Source organism: Camarhynchus parvulus, chromosome 25 (genome assembly GCF_901933205.1).
Source record: "Camarhynchus parvulus chromosome 25, STF_HiC, whole genome shotgun sequence".
In the NCBI taxonomy this organism is placed as follows: Eukaryota; Metazoa; Chordata; class Aves; order Passeriformes; family Thraupidae; genus Camarhynchus; species Camarhynchus parvulus.
The window spans coordinates 1,349,622-1,368,465 of NC_044595.1; the positions used below are offsets into that span (position 1 = coordinate 1,349,622).

Sequence of the window (18,844 nt, forward strand, 5' to 3'; positions counted from 1 at the left end):
TATATGTGCCCCATACACACCCTAGATACACCCACTATAGACAGCCCTGTATGTGCCCTGTGCACCCCATATACACCCCTATAGACAGCCCTGTATGTGCCCCATACACACCCTAGATACACCCACTATAGACAGCCCTGTATGTGCCCTGTGCACCTCATATACACCCCCTATAGACAGCCCTATATGTGTCCCATACACCCCCTACGGACACCCCATTTATGCCCCATTTGTGCCCTTATGGAACCCCACAGGCCCCACTCGCCCCCTGTCGCCGCCTGGCGGCCGCGCCGCGCAACTGCACTCCGCGGAGGGGACCCCAAACCCGCGGAGAAACCGTGACCCCAAATCCCCCAAACTCCCCCCCAATCCCCCCACCCCCAAAATATCCCAATCCCCCGTGTCCCCGGAGAACAGAAGCCCCCAGTGGTGTCAGATCCATGTGCAGGGGGACAAGTCCTTTACTTGCCAAGGGCTAAGGCCACATTTTGAACAGGGGGGGTGCAGGTGTCCCCCCCATCCCCACATCCACACCCACCCCTGTCTCAGAGTGTGGATGGAGGTGTGGGACCCCCCCTGTGTTAAGGCCACTGGGAAGTTTGGGGTGCTCCTGGGGTGTGCTCAGACGGTCACCCCTCATCTCCAGCCCCCAGGGACCCCCAGGATGTCCCAGGAGGACGCAGAGCGGGGTTTTGGGGGGCTGCAGGCGTGGGGACGCCCAGGCACGAGGTGCTAGAGGAGGGTGCAGTCCGAATCCGGCCTCTGCCGCGGGCGCCGCTCCGCCTGTGGGGACAGGGACAGGGCTGAGCTCGGGGGGGACGCACAGAGACCCCCCCAGGGCCAGCAGCACCGCCTGGTTACCTGCGCTGGGAGCAGCTGAGCAGGAGCAGGGTGATGAGGATGACGATGAGGATGGTGCTGCTGGTACTCCTCCTGCTGCAGCTGCCGCGCCAGCTCCAGGTCGCTGAGCACCGAGGAGGCGTCCTGTCCTTGCTGCAGGGACAGGGCCACCATGAAATCCTGGCAGGAGCACAAAAAGAGGGGGGTCAAACCCTGTGGGATCCATGATGGGACTCGCTTGTTCCCGTCAGATTTTCTAAAACATTCCCCTTGCCCAGGATTTTCTCCTGGGAAGCTGAGAAGCCTCAGCTTCTCGTGTTTGGCTGCTTTGGAATTTGATTTGGAGATTTGTTTTTCCAACACGTGAATTGTTTTTACTTAATCACCAATCACGGCCAGCTGTGTCAGGACTCTGGAAGGAGTCACAGGTTTCTTATTATATTTATTATAATATTTAATAAAATATTATTCTATTATTAAAATTATCTATATTTGTAATATTATAACGTAATAAATTAATATAATGTTTATAAAATATGTATTATATTTAAAACCATTTATTATAATATTTTCTTTTATAATAATTATAATATTATTTATTATAACAACAATTTTAGCATCCTTGTTAAGCCTTCTCTCTGTATCCTTTCTCTATTTCTTTAGTATAGTTTTAGTATTCTTATAATAATTCTTATAATATAATAATATAAAATTCTTATAATAATAATAATTATAATAATTTCAGTATAGTATTCTCATAATAAAATATATGAATTGAATAGAATAACTTCTTATATTCAGTATAAGTATTCTTATATAATATATTAATATATTAATATATATGATGTAATATGTAATGTAATGTAATGTAATAATAGAATAGAATAGAATAGAATAGAATAGAATAGAATAGAATAGAATAGAATATAATAGAATATAATATCAGCCTTCTGCGAATACAGACTCAGCTTCATCTCTTCCCTCACCCTGGGGACCTCACAAAACCCACAGCCACTGCCACCACTCGTCCCCAAACCTGGTCCACTTGTCTCTGCTGCAGCCGGGGGTCCGGGGGGGCCGTGCTGGCCCTGTCCTTGCCCAGGGGGTGGCTGAGGTGGAACTCGCTGTCACAGAAGCAGCTGTCCCCATCCACGCTGTGCAGGCTCTCCCACACCACGCCCTCCTCCTGCAGGAAGCCCTGGTCCGTCACCAGCAGGTAGAGGTGGCCCTGGGCACAAGGGACAGTGGCACGGGACAGGTTTGATGAAAAATCCTTTTGCTGGGATCTTTTTCTCCTGAGAGGCCTCAGAAATGAGATGTGAACAATAATTATCTGCTGTTGTAAAATGCAACAGGTGCATCTTTGATTGGTCTTATGTGGTTGTTTTTAATTAATGGCCAATCACAGTCCGGCTGTGTTGGACTCTCTGAGAGTCACAAGATTTCATTATCATTCCATTCCTTTCTGTTCCTTTCTGATGAAATCCTTTCTTCTATTCTTTACTATAGTTTTAATTATATTATATTATATTATGTTATATTATGTTATATTATATTATATTATATTATGTTATGTTATATTATATTATATTATATTATATTATATTATATTATGTTATATTATATTATGTTATGTTATGTTATGTTATGTTATATTATATTATATTACATTATATTACATTATATTGTAATGTAACGTAATGTAATGATGGTATAATATAATATAATGATGATTGACATGATGATACAATGATGATATAATGATTATATAATATAATATCATATCATAATGACATGATATATGATATTATATATTATATGATATGATGTAATATATATCATATAATATATTATATCATATATTATAAAATAATATAAAATAGTATAAAATAATATAAAATAATAATATCATAATGAATATAATATGATATAATATAATATGATATAATATAATATAATATAATATAATATAATATAATATAATATAATATAATATAATATAATATAATATAATATAATATAATATAATATGATATAATATAATATGATATAATATAATATAATATAATATAATATAATATAATATAATATAATATATAATGTAAAATAATGCAATATAATATATATTATATCATATTATATCATATCATATATCATATCATGTAATGTCATATAATAAAATACCAAAATTATAAATCAGCCTTCTGAAACACGGACTCAAGATTCTCATCCCTTCCCTCGTGCTGGGGAACGCCACGTTTGGTGATGCCGAGCGAGGAACGTTCCCGCAGGACAGGTGACAACGAGCCCTGCGTGGGTGTCTGGGGGCGCACAGAGGGCTCTGGGCTCCCACCTTGTGCTTGGTCATGGTGCTGAAGTGGTTGTTGCGGAAGAAGACGCCGAGCTCTCCCTCGCGGGCGCGGGCCATGAGCTCGCACAGCCCGTGGAAGGTCAGCTGGGACGCCGTGGACTCCAGGAACTGCTCTGCCACCAGCCCTGAGGGGACAACGGGGACGTGGCGGGGCTGGGGGCGCCCGGCTGTGCCCCCCGGGAGCGCGGGCAGCGAGCGGGGCCGTTACCTTCGCTCACCAGGCGCGAGTCGCTGGCGTGTTTGCAGGTGATGATCTTCTCCACCAGCTGGTTGTAGCTGAGCTTGCCCACGGCCTGCACCTGCTCGGGGCTCTGCGGGATGGCAGGGACACGGGGTGAGCTCCTGGTGGCCATGGAGCCACAGCAGAGGGGTCTGAGGGTCCCTTCTGAGGGAAGGGAGCGCCCAGTGCAACCTCCTGCCATGGCCAGAGGAGCCAGGCACCGCCTCAGGCTCAAAGCCCCATCCCAAACATCACTGAGGGCTTCGGGGTGGGAATTTCTGGGATCATCTGGACCTCCCTAAACCACAGTTCTCCTAGACCAGGCTCATCTGGAACCCCCAAACCACAGTCCTGCTAGACCAGGTTCCTCCAGGCCCCATCCAACCTGGCCTTGAGCACTCCCAGGGTTGGGACATCCATGCTGAGCTTGGCCACCTTGGCCAGGACGAGCCCCAGCCCTGGGGACACCTCTGTGACCCCACAGAAGCCACCAGCAGCCAGGTAGGGGGGCTCACCTGGGGGTCCACCAGCCAGCCGTGGTACAGTGGGATGTTGAGGAGGTCGAAGACGATGCACTCGGGGGTGTACTCAAAATCTGAGACCCCCGTGAACCTCACGTTGACGTCCAGCCCCGTGGAGAGCTTGGGCAGGACTGTCATGGTGTCATTGATGTTCTGGGGGGCAGCAGAAACACGAGGAGGGGTCACCCCTGAAGGTGCCACCCCAAACCCTGCAGCCAGCGGGGTTGGATGTCCTGGGGTCGCTCCTCACCTGCTGGAAGTTCAGCTGCAGCCCCTCCGAGGTGTCCCGGGGTTGGGTGGCCAGGATGCAATTCCCTGCGAGGCAGCAGGGTCAGAATCCCCCCCCAGCGAATGTGGGGGTCCCACTGGAGCCCCCCACCCCATTCCTGGTGCTACAGCAGGGTCCCCACTCACCCAAATGTGCCATCAGCTCCTCGGCCGTGACCACCTCTGTCTGCGGGGGCAGCTTCACCTGGGGGCAACCAGAGCAGGCTGGGCACCATCCCATCCCATCCCATCCCATCCCATCCCATCCCATCCCATCCCATCCCATGCATCCCATCCCATGGATCCCATCCCATCCCATCCCATCCCATCCCATTGATCCCATCCCACCCCATCCCATTGATCCCATCCCATTGATCCCATCCCATCCCATCCCATCCCATCCCATTCCATTGATCCCATTCCATTGATCCCATCCCATCCCATCCCATGGATCCCATCCCATCCCATCCCATCCCATCCCATCCCATCCCATCCCATCCCATTCCATTGATCCCATCCCATCCCATCCCATCCCATCCCATCAATCCCATCAATCCCATCAATCCCATCCCATCCCATCCCATCCCATCCATCCCACCCCATCCCATCCCATCAATCCCATCCCACCCCTGGGACCCCTCCCCTGGGGATTTGGGGGTCCCCCCCCCAGCTTGCCTTCCACTGCAGCAGGAGGATGTTGATGATGGCCAGCAGCGGGCAGGGCCCGTTCTCGCCCTGGGTCACCAGGGCCGTGCGCTGCCCCTTCCACAGGATCCACTTGACAAAGTAAAAATCCCCGGGGGGCTGCGCCCGGGGGGGCTCGGCCGGCGGGGACCCCCTGTCCTGGGGGGGCCCCCCCTCCTTCAGGGACCCCTCCTGTGGGGGCTGCTCCTTGGGGGACCCCCCTTCCTTGGGGGACCCCCTGTCCTGCGGGGGCTGCGGCTGCTTGGGGGAGCCCCCCGGGGGTCCCTGGGGGCTGGAGCCCCCCTCCTGCTGCCCGGATGGAGCCCCAGAACCTTCCTGGGAATTCCCCGCACCGGGAATTCTGTCACCAGCACCGGGAATTGTGTCACCGACATCAGGGATTCCATGCCCTGCGCCGGGAATTCCGTCCCTAAAATTGGGAATTGTGTCCCCAACATTGGGAAGTGTGTCACCTAAACCGGGAATTCCGTCCCTAAAATTGGGAATCGTGTCACCAACACTGGGAATTGTGTCACCTACACTGGGAATTGTGTCACCAACATTGGGAATTGTGTCACCTACACCGGGAATTGTGTCCTCAACACTGGGAATTTTGTCACCAGCACCGGGAATTTCATCCTCAACGCTGGGAATTGCGTCCGCGACATCGGGAATTCCGTCACCGGCCCCAACATTGGGAATTGCGTCCCCAACATTGGGAATTGCGTCCCCTACACTGGGAATTCCATCCCCAACATTGGGAACTTCATCCCCAACATTGGGAATTCCATCCCCAACATTGGGAACTTCATCCCCTACATTGGGAATTCCATCCCCAACACTGGGAACTTCATCCCCAACATTGGGAATTCTGTCCCCTACACTGGGAATTCTGTCCCCAACACTGGGAATTCCATCCGCCACACCGGAAATTCCGCGACCAACGCCGGGAATTGCATCGCCAACGTTGGAATTTCCATCCCCTACACTGGGAATTCCGTGCCCAACGTTGGGAATTCCGTCCCCACCCGCAGGCTCCTCGGGGGGCTCGGGGGTCCCCTCCTGCTCCATGGGACCCTCTGGTGCTGCTCGGGTTCCGATCAGGCTCCTGGGAATGCTCTGGGTCTGTCCAGGAGCAGCTGCATCCCAAAGCTCAGCCTGAGGAGGGAAAATTGGGCTGGGTGAGGAAAATACAGAGACAATATAAATATAAATATAATATAAATTAAATAGGTTCGTAAGTATAAATATAAATATAAATATAAATATAAATATAAGCATAATATAATATAAATATAAGTATAAATATAAATATAAATATAAATATAAATATAAATATAAATATAAATATAAATATAAATATAAATATAAATAATATAAATATAAATATAAATATAAATATAACAGGTTCATAAATATAATAGGTTCATAAATATAAGTATAAATATAAATATAAATGTATCTTTATATATGTATATATCTGTCTATATCTATAGATACATATGTGTATATGGGGGCTGTAAATGAAATGAAATGAAATAAAATATAATTTAAAAAATTAAATGAAATAAGATGAAATAGAATAGAATAGAATTAAATTTAAAATTAGAATAGAACAGAATAGAATTAAATTAAATTCACAACCAGAATAGAATAAAATGAAAAATAAAATGAAATAGAATAGAATAGAATAGAATAGAATGAAATTAAATAAAACAAAAATTTAAAATAAAATAAAATAAAATAAAATAAAATAAAATAAAATAAAATAAAATAAAATAAAATAAAATAAAATAAAATAAAATAAAATAAAACAAAACGCAGTGCCGTTTAACAGGCACAAGGGAAGGCGAATTTCAATTCCCACTCTCGGCTCCGCCCCGAGCCCGCGGCGGGGCCGGTCCGGCCGGCCCGGGGTCCCCCCTTCCGTCTTTTCCTTCATTTTTCCCTCCTAATACTTGTTTTTCCTCCTTTTCCTTCTTTATTCCTTGTTTTTCCTTCTTTATTCCTTGTTTTTTCCTCATTTTCCTTTCTTTATTCCTTGTTTTTCCTCCCCTTTTTCTTCTTTATTCCTTGTTTATGCTCCTTTTCCCTTGCTTTTTAGAATATTTTTTCCCCTCCTTTTCCCTTCCTTCCTTTCTTTTTTTCCTCCTTTCCCCTTCTTTTGCTAATTTTCCCTCTTCCCCCCTCCTCTCCCCTCATTTTTTTTTCTACTTTATCCCTCCTTTTTAACCCTTTAAACCTCCCTTTACCTTTTCTCCTGGCTTTTTCCTCCTTCTTCTCTCCTCCTTTATTCCCTTTTTCTTTCTTCTTCCTTCTTTTTTCCTCTTTAATCCTCTTTTTAATTCCTTCGCGCTCCTTTCGCTTCTCTCGTCTTCCTTTCCCCTCCCTTTTTTTTTTTTTTTTAAATTTTTCCTTTTTTAATCTCTCCTTTTCTTTTATCCTCTTCCCTGGTTTTTTTTTTTTCTCTCCTTTTTTTCTTCTTTTTTTCCTCTTTTTCCCCTCTTTTCCCCCCTTTTTCCGGGGCCTGTTTTCCACCTGGCTGCGGCTGCCCCGTGGGAAGGCGGATTTAGGGCGGGGGGAGGAGGAGGAGGAGGAGGAGGAGGAAGAGGAGGAGGAAGAAGAAGATTCAAGGTGTAAATTTTTGGGGGCGCACTCAAATTTTTGGGGAGTAGGGGGGGTTCTGCAGGGTGGGGGTTGGGCTGGGGGGGGTGTTTTGGGGTCGCAACGGAATTTGGGGGTGTCAGAAGGGGCTGAGGGGGATGTTTGGGGGTCCAGGGGGAGATTGAGGGGTCCCGGGAGGGTTTTGGGGTGAAAAGAAGAAATTTGGGGTCCCCCCCCCACCCCCACCCCCAGCGTGGGGGATGCCGGGAATGGCCCCGCCCCCTCCCAGCGGCCCCTGCGGCGCGGGGGGAGGGGCGGCGGAGCTGGACTGGGACGGACTGGGACGGACTGGGACAGGCTGGGACAGGCTGGGACGGTACTGGGACAGGCTGGGGTGGTACTGGGATAGTCTGGCGTGGTACTGGGCTTAAACTGGCACGGACTGGGCTTAAACTGGGCTGGACTGGGACGGAACTGGGACGGACTGGGGTCATACTGGGATAGTCTGGGGTGTTATTGGGCTTAAACTGGGACGGACTGGGGTCATACTGGGATACTCTGGGGTGTTACTGGGCTTGAACTGGGCTGGACTGGGGTAGTCTGGGGTGATACTGGGCTGGACCGGGACGGACTGGGCTTGAACTGGGCTGGTCTGGGACAGTCTGGGGTGGTACTGGGATAGTCTCGGGTGATACTGGGACGGACTGGGCTTAAACTAGGCTGGACTGGGACAGTCTGGGGTCATACTGGGCTGGACTGGGACAGACTGGGTGATACTGGGCTGGACTGGGGTAGCCTGGGTTTGTGCTGGGCCCTGCTTGGCCGTGCTGGGCTCTGCTGGGTTGTACTGGGTTATACTGGGCTGTAGGAGGCCATACTGGGTTGTACTGGGTTGTACTGGGTTGTACTGGGTTATACTGGGCCGTACTGGGCTGTACTGGGTTATACTGGGGCCATCCTGGCGCTTGAGGCCGTGGATCAGCGCTGTCATGGAGCGCTTCGTGCTGGGGAGCCGGGCAGCTCTGCAGGTATGGGGGGAAATGGGGAGCAGGGAAATGGGGGAGCAGGGGAGAAATGGGGGAGCAGAAATGGGGTGTAGGGGGGGATTGGGGTTCAGGGAAATGGGGTGGGGGGGATTAGGGAGCAGGCAAATGGGGAGCAGGGAAATGGGGGAGCAGAGAAATGGGGTGCAGGGGGAGGAAATGGGGTGCAGGGAAATGGGGGGTGCAGGGGGGAGTTGGGGTTCAGGGGATTGGGGAGCAGGCAAATGGGGGAGCAGGGAAATGGGGGTGCAGGGGGAGAATTGGGGTGCAGGAAAATGAGGGAGCAGGGAAATGGGGTGCAGGGGGGAGTTGGGATTCAGGGAAATGGAGGAGCAGGGAAATGGAGGAGCAGGGAAATGGGGGAGCAGGGAAATGGGGGTGTAGGGGGAGGAAATAGGGTGCAGGGAAATGGGGCACAGGGAAATGGGGGTGCAGGGGAGGAATTGGGGTGCAGGGGGAGAATTGGGGAGCAGAGAAATGGGGGGGCAGGGGGAGAATTGGGGGTGCCGGGGGAGAATTGGGGTTCAAGGGACTGGGGAGCAGGCAAATGGGGGTGCAGGGAAATGGGGGTGCAAGCAAATGGGGTGCAGGGGGAGAACTGGGGTGCAGGGGGAGATGAGCACCCGATGGATGGAGCCGAGCGCCTGAGCGTGGTGCCCCACTGAGGTGGCACAGCCACACCAGGGACACCCCGAAACGTTTCCCAGCCCGGACCTGCTGAGGGGTTTGTGCTGCAGCTGCTCTCGGGTTGTTTTTTTCCCTCAGTTTCCACCAAAAAATTAGCAAATCTGGGTTATGGCAGCAGAGAATTGTCCCAAAAATCAGAGCCTGGGGACGGGGTGGCTCCTGTGGGCGGGGGACAGGGGAGTGATGTGTTTTCCCTGCTGCTGCAGGCAAGCAAAAGAAGGTGAAACGTCATTTTTTTGGGGGTGACAAGCAGCCCCAAATTCTAAAACAAATGGGTTAAAGCACTCGGTGCTCCCAGGGCTGCGGGGCTGGCATGGTCCCTGGCCTCACCTGGTGGCTCAGGTGAGTGTTCCTGGAATCCCAGCACACCTCAGTCCACACACACCCCCAAAACCCTGAGGATTGAGTGCCAGAAATGGACCCCAGGGGTTCCAGGAGCTCATCAGGAGGTCAGAAATGGATCCCAGGGGTGCCAGGAGCTCATCTGGAGGCTGCAATCTGTGGGTGACACCTGTGGTGGGTGGCTCCAGGAGCACCGATGAGGACAAGGGAGCAGTTTGGGGCATTTTGGAGGACAGGACCACGTTGCTGCTGCTGCTGTGCCTGACACGTGCCATCCCTGCAGGATCACATCCAGCAGCAGCGGGAGATCCACGTGGTGATGGGCAACGAGGCCTGTGACCTGGACTCCACCGTCTCCGCGCTGGCCCTGGCCTATTTCCTTGCCCAGGTGAGGCTGAACCGCTACCCCAGGGACCGCTGATGGCCTTGGGGACGCCTCACTGGGTGTGACACCCTCCTTGCTGCAGACCAGCCCGGCTCCCAGAGCCGCCTTCGTGCCCGTGCTGAACATCCCCAGCGCCGACTTGGCGCTGCGGACGGAGACGACGTTCCTGCTGCGGGAGCGCGGCATCCCGGCCACCTCGCTGGTCTTTCGGGATGAGATCGACCTGGGGGGGCTGCACCACGCTGGGCTGCTGTCTCTCACTCTGGTTGATCACCACATCCTGCCTGGGTGAGCTGGGAGGTGGCACCTTGGGGACAACCCGTGCAGAGCCTTGCTTGATTTTCCCGCCCAGGATGGGTGAAATCGATCCATTTCCAGGGAGTTTTTAGGGGAAAAAAGGAACAAGGGGGTTTGGCAGGCTCTGCCAGGGGTGACCCTTCCCGTTGCCCACCAGTGCCGACGCTGCCCTGGAGGAGGCCGTGGTGGAGGTCCTGGATCACCGGCCGCTGGAGCGGGCCCGAGGTCCCCCGTGCCAGGTGACAGTGGAGCCCGTGGGCTCCTGTGCCACCCTGGTGACCGAGAGGATCCTGCAGGGCCCCCCGGGAGTGCTGGACAGAACCACGGCCGCGCTGCTGCACGGTGAGCAGGGGACAGCTGGGGACAGTGGGGCACAAAGGGACCTGGTGCCCAGCTGGTTGGATATGAGCCAGCAGTGTGCTTTGGTGGCTGAGGAGGACAATGGCTCCTGGCCTGGATCAGGAATGGTGTGGCCAGCACGAGCAGGGAGGTCATTCTGCCCCTGGACTCGGCACTGGTGAGGCCAAATCTTGAGTGCGCTGTGGCTCCTCAGTTTGGGAAGGAGATGCTCAAACACAAGGCTGGCGAGGGGCTTGGAACACAAACCCTGTGAGGAACGTTTGAAGGAGCTGGGGGTGTTCAGCCTGGAGAAGAGGAGGCTCAGGGGTGACCTTATTGCTCTCTACAGCTTCTTGAAGGGAGGTTGGGGTCGGTGTCTTCCACCAGGCAGCACTGACAGAACAAGAGGACGCAGTCTCGAGTCAGGGAAGGGACAGGTTGGATATCAGGGAAAAAATTTTCACCGAAAGAATATTAAAGCACTGGAATGCTCTTCCCAGGGAGGTGTAGAATCACCATCTCTGGATGTGTTTAAATAAACACTGGACGTGGCACTGGGTGCTAGAGCTGAGGTGTTAGGGCACAGGTTGGACTCGATGATCTTAGAGGTCTCTCCCAACCTCATCATTCTGGGATTCTGTGGGGTCCTGGCTGAGCTCTGTCCCCAGGGACGGTGACACCACGGCCCTGCTCGTCCCCACAGCCACCATCCTGCTGGACTGCATCAACCTGAGCCCAGCTGCAGGCAAGGTGACCCCCAGGGACGTGGCCTGCGTGTCCCTGCTCGAGGAGAGGTTCCCAGAGCTGCCGGCCCGTGACGCCGTGTTCGGAGCCCTGCAGGCGGCCAAGTTTGATGTCACAGGTGGGTGTGCCAGGCCAGCGGCACCCAGGTGTGTCCCCCCCTCTCGTTGGGGACAGGAAGGTGCCCTGGGCTTCATCCCCTGGCCACCTCCCAGGGCTGACAACAGAGCAGATGCTGCGGAAGGACCTCAAAGTCATCTCCAACGACGAGGCTGTCGTCGCCATCAGCGGCGTCTTCGAGGACCTGGAAGTGAGACTCGGGGCTGAGGGGGAAACTGAGGCAGGGAGTGGCACACCGGGGACATCACGGTGACACCGAGACCCCTCCCCTCTACCCAGACCTTCCTGCTCCGGCCTGGCTTGCTGCAGGACCTGGAGGCTTTCTGCCAGGCCCGTGCCTACGCGGGGCTGGTGGCCATGACCGTGTCCTTTAACGAACGCCACGAACCCACCCGAAAACTCGCGGTGTACAGCGCGCAGGAGCCCCTCCGTAGCACGGTGAGTCCGGGAGCCGGGTTTGGGCGCATCCAGCCCCGCTTTGCCCCAGAACCTGGCAGTTTTGGGGGTGCTGGGCAGGTCCCAGCCCCACGCTCACTGCCCCACAGCTGTGCCGGGCGCTGGAGGAGGCGATGGCGCCGTCGCTGCTGCTGCGGCCGCTGCCCAGCCCCTGGCCCTGCGTGGCCGCCTACGCCCAGGGCAACACCGTGGCCACCGTAAGAAGGTGCTGCCCATCCTCAGGGCAGCTCTGGGGGGTCTGGGGGCTGCAGGGGGCCCCGAGGAAGAGGTGGTGCCGCCGCCCACCCCCATGAACAGCCTGGTGGAGGAGTGTCCCCTGGCACAGGCCGTGCCCCCGCTGTGTCCCCAGGATGTCCTGGAGCGGGTCAGCCGCATCGCCGCCGGGCAGCCCCCGGGCTCCCCGAAATAACAGAGGCACCCCCGCGGAATTTGAGGTCTGGATGAGGAAGTTGGGGTCCCTGAGCAGGCCCCCGTGGGGTGCCTGGCTGTGGGGGGGTGGCAGCTGCCTTTGTTAGAGGTCAGCTCGTGGTTTGTCCCCCCTCCCAATGGCTCCCTGTGCCCCAGTGGTCCCCAAGGCGGGGTTTTGGGGATGCCATGGGCAGGAGTTGCACCCCCTTGATGAAGGCGTTGGGGTGGGGGAGTTAATGAGTTCTTGATGATCTTCCTCCTTTGGGGGGCAGAGGGAGGCCCCAGAGGGTGGGTCCGGACACGCAGCCGTCCAGAACCGTCGCTGTTTTCTCCAAGGATTAAATTTCCCTTTTCTTCCAGTTTTGGCTCTTGGCTTTTATTCTGGGATGGGGTGCTGCCCCACTCGAGCTGGGGGTGGCACCCCCTCTTTCCCTGGGGTGCAATCCCCTCTACAGTGGGTCAGAGGAACATTTTGGGGTGTCCAAGGAGGGGGTGTCAGTGCAGCCACACTCCCGAGTCCAGCCCGGCCGGGAGGAAACTGGTTGTGCCATAAAAAGTCGTGAATTTCAGCTTTTCCCAGTGGATTTGGCTGCTCCAGGAGCAGAGGAGGGAGCGAGGAGCCTGGGGCAGCTCCTGCACCCACCCCTTGGACCAGCACAAGGCATTTATTTCAAGGGTGGAATGTTTTTTTCCCAAAAACCCTGACCCCCGAGCACGACACGGGGCTAGAAAATCCCAGCTCCCACCAGACAAAAGGGCAGGGGAAAGGCTCTGTCACCCAGCACGTGCTAATTAATATTTAATCCTGGCACTAATTAAACTATGTACACCCGCACCTAATTCCAGAGCCCTTCTCGGGTCAGGCCCTGTCCGGCCTGGGGACAATCCCGGGTGGAGGAGGGGACCCCACCACGGTCCTGCCCGAGGCCACAGAGGCTGCTCAGGTGGGTTTGGGAGCTTAAAAATAGGAACAGATCCTAAAAAAAGGAGGGGGGCGGGGGTTTGGCGGCGGTGGAATGCCAGCTGGAGGCACTGTGGGCTCGGACACAGCCGAGCATTGGGGTTGGATCCTGGTTTGGCACCAAAGCAGCGGGGTTTAATCCCAGTTCTGCTCCAAAGAATTGGGGTTTAATCCCAGTTCTGCTCCAAAGAATCGGGGTTTAATCCCAGTTCTGCTCCGGAAAATTGGGGTTTAATCCCAGTTCTGCTCCAAAGAATTGGGGTTTAATCCCAGTTCTGCTCCAAAGAATTGGGGTTTAATCCCAGTTCTGCTCCTAAGAATTGGGGTTTAATCCCAGTTTGACATCCAATCCTGGTTTGATACCAGAACACCTTGGGTTTAACTGGTTTGGCACCAGAATATCGGGGTTTAATCCCACTTCTGCTCCTGAAAATTGGGGTTTAATCCCAGTTCTGCTCCTAAGAATTGGGGTTTAATCCCAGTTTGACACCCAGTCCTGGTCTGACACCAGAACACCTTGGGTTTAACTCTGGTTTGGCACCAGAATATTGGGGCTGAATCCTGGTTTTGCTCCTCTGTGATGTTCTGGGAGGCATCAAAGCTGCCTCTGCACCATGACTGGTTCCATGGGGAAACTGAGGCACCACCACGGGAGACACGGGAGTGGGAAAAGGGAGACCTGGGAGGATTTGGGACACGTGGGCTGCGCCTGGCAGCTCCTGGCACGTCTCAGGGGGGCGGCTGTGTCCTTTCCAGGTGGGGCAGGAGATGGGGGCTCCCTCCCCATGTCACCAGCAAGGAGGGATTTTCCAGAGGGATGAAGCCCCAGAGTCACCGGGAGCTGCTGGGTGAGGATGGTGCTGCATAAATACCGCGGGGTTAAAGCACTCCAGGAAGGCTTCTCCTCCAGCGGGGGGGGGATCAGGCAGTTCAAGTTTGGGCTGAAAAAGCCAGGAATCTGTAAAATCCAAGAGGTTATGGGTTATGGGAGCGCCCAAGCGGTGGCTGAGGTGGGTGTTCCTCAGAGGGGAAGGCGCCATGGGCTGGTACTCACACGCTACAACACTCGGGAGTTGCTCCACTGTCGCTCCCGGCCGCCCTTGGACCTCATCTCCTGGACAGCACCAGTCTGCAGAGAGGGCCTGTGACCCACCTGTGCCACCCCCCTGGGCCGGCCAGGAGAGCCAGCACCCCAAAGAACACCCAGCACCCCAAAACAACACCCAGCACCCCAAAACAACACCCAGCACCCCAAAACAACACCCAGCACCACGAAACAACACCCAGCACCCCAAAACAACACCCAGCACCCAACACCAACACCCAGCACCCCAAAACAACACCCAGCACCCCAAAACAACACCCAGCACCCAAACAACACCCAACCCTGAGACCCAGCACCTCAAAACAACACCCAGCACCATAAAAAAACAACACCCAGCACCCTGAAACAACACCCAGCACCCCGAAACAACACCCAGCACCCCAAAACAACACCCAGCACCCGAACAACACACCCAAAAACACCCAGCACCCAACACGCACCCAACCCTGAGACCCAGCACCTCAAAACAACACCCAGCACCCCGAAACAACACCCAGCACCCAACCCTCAGACCCAGCACCCCAAAACAACACCCAGCACCCCGAAACAACACCCAGCACCCCGAAACAACACCCAGCACCACGTAACAACACCCAGCACCCCGAAACAACACCCAGCACCCAACCCTGAGACCCAGCACCTCAAAACAACACCCAGCACCACGTAACAACACCCAGCACCCCGAAACAACACCCAGCACCCCAAAACAACACCCAGCACCCAACCCTGAGACCCAGCACCTCAAAACAACACCCAGCACTCCAAAACAACACCCAGCACCCAACCGTAACAACACCCAGCACCCTGAAACAACACCCAGCACCCAACCCTGACACCCAGCACCCCAAAACAACACCCAGCACCCCAAAACAACACCCAGCAAATAACCCTGAGACCCAGCACCCCAAAACAACACCCACCAACCAACTTGAGACCCAGGACCCAACTCTGAGACCCAGCACCCCAAAACAACACCCAGCACCCAACCCTCAGACCCAGCACCCCAAACCCACCACCTATCACCCAGGTGAGAGCCCCAGCACCCCAACCCCAAGCCCCAGCCGCCCAGCCAAGCCCCCCCAGCCCCCAGGGTACCATGGGCAGCCCCTCTCCCGCAGCCATGTCTCCGGAGCCGATGTGCGTCAGGTGCACGAAGTTCATGGGCTCCCCGATCATGGAGCGGTCGATCCGTCTCCTCCTCTTCTTCTGCGAGGGGATGAAGGCCATCAAAGCCTGCTTAACCCCCCCAGGCCCCCTCCCCAAAGTGGCTGCAGGGGAGGTACTCACGGGCTGGGGCTTCTCCACGACGCAGCAGCCCAGCTTGTGCCAGAAGTCGCTCATGCTGGCGGCGGTGGCAGCCAGCGTCCCCACGGGCTGGCACAGCTGCAGGGTCACTCCATGGGGACACCTGGTCGGGGTGGGCACGGCGTGGAGAGGAGCGGCTGGCTGTGAGTGGGAAGGGAGAGTGATGCTTCCAGGTTAATGGTAAAGCAATTTCACATCAAGCAACAAAAACTTAGAGAACCCCCAGCAGAGCCCGGGGTCACACACAGATCATCCAAGGGGACACCTGTTATGGAAAGGGAGTCCCAGGGAACCTGGGTATCACACGGAGACCCCCAGAGTGGTCCCCATGGCCGTGGCTGGGCCGTGTCCCCCGCTCCAGGGCAGGACACAGCTGAAGGATGCTGCGGCAGGATGGGGGGGATGGAGGCAGCCATGGCAAATCCCAACTCCCTGAGCCAGGCAGCTAAAAATATCCCGGCCTTTCCGAAAAGGGGCCGGAGCTTCAGCTCTTCCGCTCCAGCTTCTGAAGAGCAGAGCAGACGGGGGAGAAATAAACAGGGACTGCTGGGATTTTATCCCAAACTCCCACGGTACTGCCTGGGGTAGGCAAGGAGGTGTGCAAAGGGGGTTTAACCCCCAAAATGGGCGCTTCTCCTCATGCTAAGGAGAGATAACTCCTTCAAAAAAAAAAAAAAAAAAAGGAGCCAGAGGCACGCAGGGAACTCACCCACCCACGAGGGGCTGTGACTGGGTATCAGCCACGGGAGAGCCCCCACGGCCGATGGGTGCCCTGGCTCCGGAGAACAGGACAAGTTCCTTCCTCTGCCCCTGCGCCGGTGCCGCCGGATGGACCAAAGTCCGGCCGCGCTTCCTGCTCGCGGCGGGGAGGAGCGGGGCCGGGGGGCAGCCCCCGAAACGGGGGGCTCCGAGCCCAGCCTCGGCACGGCTCTGTCAGCACCGCCGGCCAGGATCTGTCCCCGAGAATCCCACGGAATCACCCTCCAACCGGGCATTCCCGTGGGGTGGGTGCGCCCTGTGCTGCTCCCCCATAACCAGAGGACCCCCGTGTCCCCCGCCGTGTCCCCCGTTGTGTCCCCCGCCGTGTCCCCGTTCCCGTTCCCCGGTGAGCCCCTCCGGGAGCGCTGGGATCGGGCAGGCTGTGACACGTCCCGTTCAATGCACACCGGCTCCGTGCCCACGCCGTGCCCCCCCATGCCAAACCCAAACCCGGCCTCTGCCCCCGGCTGCGGGGCAGATGAGGAGGGGGCTGCGTTTCCTTCCCAGCCTGATTTCCTCAGCAAAATCAGCGCTGGGATCCGGCAGGGCAGCGGCCGGGCCTTGCTGGGGAGGTGCCCCCCGAACTCAGCCCCGCATCCCGGGGCGCTGGGACAGCCTCGGCCAAGGACGAGCCAGCAGCGAAACCTCCGGGGTCCGCACGGCCACGACCCCCTGCTCCGCACCCCTCCGGCCCCCAAAGCCCCTCCGGCACCCGCCAGGGCCTCACGGCCTCGAAAGGGCGACGGCGGGGCCGGCTCCGGGCGGTTCTTATCGGTTCTTGCCCCCCCCGATCCCCGCTTTGGGGGTCGCACGCCCTCAGCCCCCCTTGCGAGGAGCCGTGCTCGGGTTCAGCCCACCGGGGCAGCCCGGTAGCCCCGGGCAGGGCGGCTTTGGGCCCGGCCCTGCCGGCACAAGCAAAATGACTTCCCGGTTGGGAAAGCACCGCCGGGCTCTGCGTCACCGGCGGGCTCCGGGCAGGGGGGTCCGCTCCGAGCCCCCCGCACCGGGGTCACCCACTGCCAGGGTACCCGCGGGGGTCTCCCGGAGCTCGGAGGGAAGGCCAGAGTGTGGGGACAGCGCTGGGCGGGGGGACAGTTCTGGGGTGCCCCGGCTGCGGGCCCGGGACCCCCGGCATGGGCGGCAGAGTGGGAGGTGAGTTTCCTTCGTGAGGGACCGTCCCGGCTGCGACCCCCGGGGCAGCGGCAGCTCCGCGGGGCTCCGGCAGGTCGGGGGTCCCAGCAGGGTTTGGGACCCCGGGGGTCTTGGTAGGGTTGGTGGGACCGGGCAGGCCTTGGGACCCCGGGGGTCCCGGTGGGGCCGGGGAGACCCGGCGGATCCCGGGAGGGCTCCCCGGTTGAACCAGCGAGCTGCAAGGGGGGGTCGTCCCGCCGCCCCGCTCCCGTTCCGGTACCGATCCCGGCGCCCTCTCCGCCTTCCTACGGCGGTTCCGGGGGCCCTTCCGCGGGATCGGAAGGGTTCCCGTCCCGGCCGGTTCCCGTCCCGGTGGCGGCCCCATTACCTGTCCCGGCGCGGGAGCGGCTCCCGGGGCCGGTGTCCGGCTCGCAGCCCCACGCGTGGCTCGGAAGTCCCGGTCCCGGTCCCGCTGCCGGTGTCCGGCTCGCAGCGGCCCCAAGCGTGGCCCGGGAGCGCAAATCCGGATCCCTGAGCGAGCCCCGGTCCCGGTACTGGTGCCGGTGCCCCGCTCGCAGCCCAGGCGTGGCTCGGGGATCCCGGTCCCGGTACGGGTTCCGGTGCCGGTGCCCCGCTCGCAGCCCCAGGCGTGGCCGGGAGGTGCCGGTGCCGGTGCCCCGCTCGCAGCCCCAGGCGTGGCCCGGTGCGGACGCGGCGCAGCTCCCGCCGCCCGGCGCGGCTCGGCCCGGCCCGGCCCCAGCACAGCGCCCTCCCCGGGAACCGCCGGCACTGCGGGACCGGGGCCCGGGAGGAACGGGCGGCCCGGTAGGAATGGGGGTCCCGGTAGGAACGGGGGGCCCGGGGTCCCGGTAGGAATGGGGGTCCCAGTCCCGGTAGGAATGGGATCCTGGGGTCCCGGTAGGAATGGGGGCCCGGGGTCCCGGTAGGAATGGGGGCTGGGGTCCCGGTAGGAATGGGGCTCGGGGTCCCGGTAGGAATGGGGCCCGGGGTCCCGGTAGGAATGGGGCTGGGGTCCCGGTAGGAATGGGGGCCCGGGGTCCCGGTAGGAATGGGGTCCTGGGGTCCCGGTAGGAATGGGATCCTGGGGTCCCGGTAGGAATGGGGCTGGGGTCCCGGTAGGAATGGGGGCCCGGGGTCCCGGTAGGAATGGGGCTGGGGTCCCGGTAGGAATGGGGCTGGGGTCCCGGTAGGAATAGGATCCTGGGGTCCTGGTAGAAGTGGGGGTCCCGGCAGGAGT

The 18,844-nt window shown here is 56.7% G+C and overlaps 3 protein-coding genes across 5 annotated transcripts; 1 reads left to right on the forward strand and 2 right to left on the reverse strand.

Moving 5' to 3' along the window:
• Positions 1-450: 450 nt before the first annotated feature.
• Positions 451-7,214, reverse strand: MINDY1 (MINDY lysine 48 deubiquitinase 1). 3 transcript variants are annotated; one of them, XM_030965187.1, is made up of 10 exons: positions 7,156-7,214; positions 4,895-6,080; positions 4,367-4,424; positions 4,203-4,267; positions 3,947-4,105; positions 3,420-3,522; positions 3,194-3,336; positions 1,877-2,068; positions 862-1,020; positions 451-783 (listed from the first exon to the last, which is right to left on the reverse strand). In XM_030965187.1, exons 2-10 carry the CDS (start codon positions 5,972-5,974, stop codon positions 733-735), a joined length of 2,010 nt encoding a protein of 669 aa, XP_030821047.1. In that variant the 5' UTR covers positions 5,975-6,080; positions 7,156-7,214; the 3' UTR covers positions 451-732. The 3 variants fall into 3 exon arrangements, with proteins under 3 accessions (XP_030821047.1, XP_030821046.1, XP_030821048.1); XM_030965186.1 differs by having other exon boundaries at positions 4,895-6,061; positions 7,156-7,209; XM_030965188.1 differs by lacking the exon at positions 1,877-2,068 and having other exon boundaries at positions 4,895-6,061; positions 7,156-7,209.
• A 793-nt stretch (positions 7,215-8,007) lies between these two features.
• PRUNE1 (prune exopolyphosphatase 1) lies at positions 8,008-12,684 on the forward strand. Its single transcript, XM_030965190.1, is given in 9 exon segments — positions 8,008-8,535; positions 9,863-9,967; positions 10,047-10,252; positions 10,419-10,603; positions 11,304-11,462; positions 11,557-11,651; positions 11,741-11,899; positions 12,007-12,109; positions 12,112-12,684. Coding segments are annotated over 9 exon segments (1,266 nt in total). The 5' UTR covers positions 8,008-8,496; the 3' UTR covers positions 12,327-12,684.
• CDC42SE1 (CDC42 small effector 1) lies at positions 12,680-18,338 on the reverse strand. The gene is made up of 5 exons (XM_030965208.1): positions 17,975-18,338; positions 15,679-15,837; positions 15,487-15,597; positions 14,341-14,415; positions 12,680-14,244 (listed from the first exon to the last, which is right to left on the reverse strand). Exons 2-4 carry the CDS (start codon positions 15,730-15,732, stop codon positions 14,344-14,346), a joined length of 237 nt encoding a protein of 78 aa, XP_030821068.1. The 5' UTR covers positions 15,733-15,837; positions 17,975-18,338; the 3' UTR covers positions 12,680-14,244; positions 14,341-14,343.
• Between the last annotated feature and the right edge of the window lie 506 nt (positions 18,339-18,844).

Coding starts and splice junctions, on each gene's coding strand:
- CDC42SE1 (XM_030965208.1), bottom strand. CDS start 15,732: ATGAGCGACTTCTGGCACAAGCTGGGCTGCTGCGTCGTGGAGAAGCCC. Junction 15,598..15,678: donor TCGTGGAGAAGCCCCAGCCC/GTGAGTACCTCC, acceptor ATCCCCTCGCAG/AAGAAGAGGAGGAGACGGAT. Junction 14,416..15,486: donor CGGGAGAGGGGCTGCCCATG/GTACCCTGGGGG, acceptor CCCTCTCTGCAG/ACTGGTGCTGTCCAGGAGAT.
- MINDY1 (XM_030965187.1), bottom strand. CDS start 5,974: ATGGAGCAGGAGGGGACCCCCGAGCCCCCCGAGGAGCCTGCGGGTGGG. Junction 4,268..4,366: donor GGAGCTGATGGCACATTTGG/GTGAGTGGGGAC, acceptor GCTGCCTCGCAG/GGAATTGCATCCTGGCCACC. Junction 2,069..3,193: donor GCACCATGACCAAGCACAAG/GTGGGAGCCCAG, acceptor CCTTGTGCCCAG/GGCCACCTCTACCTGCTGGT.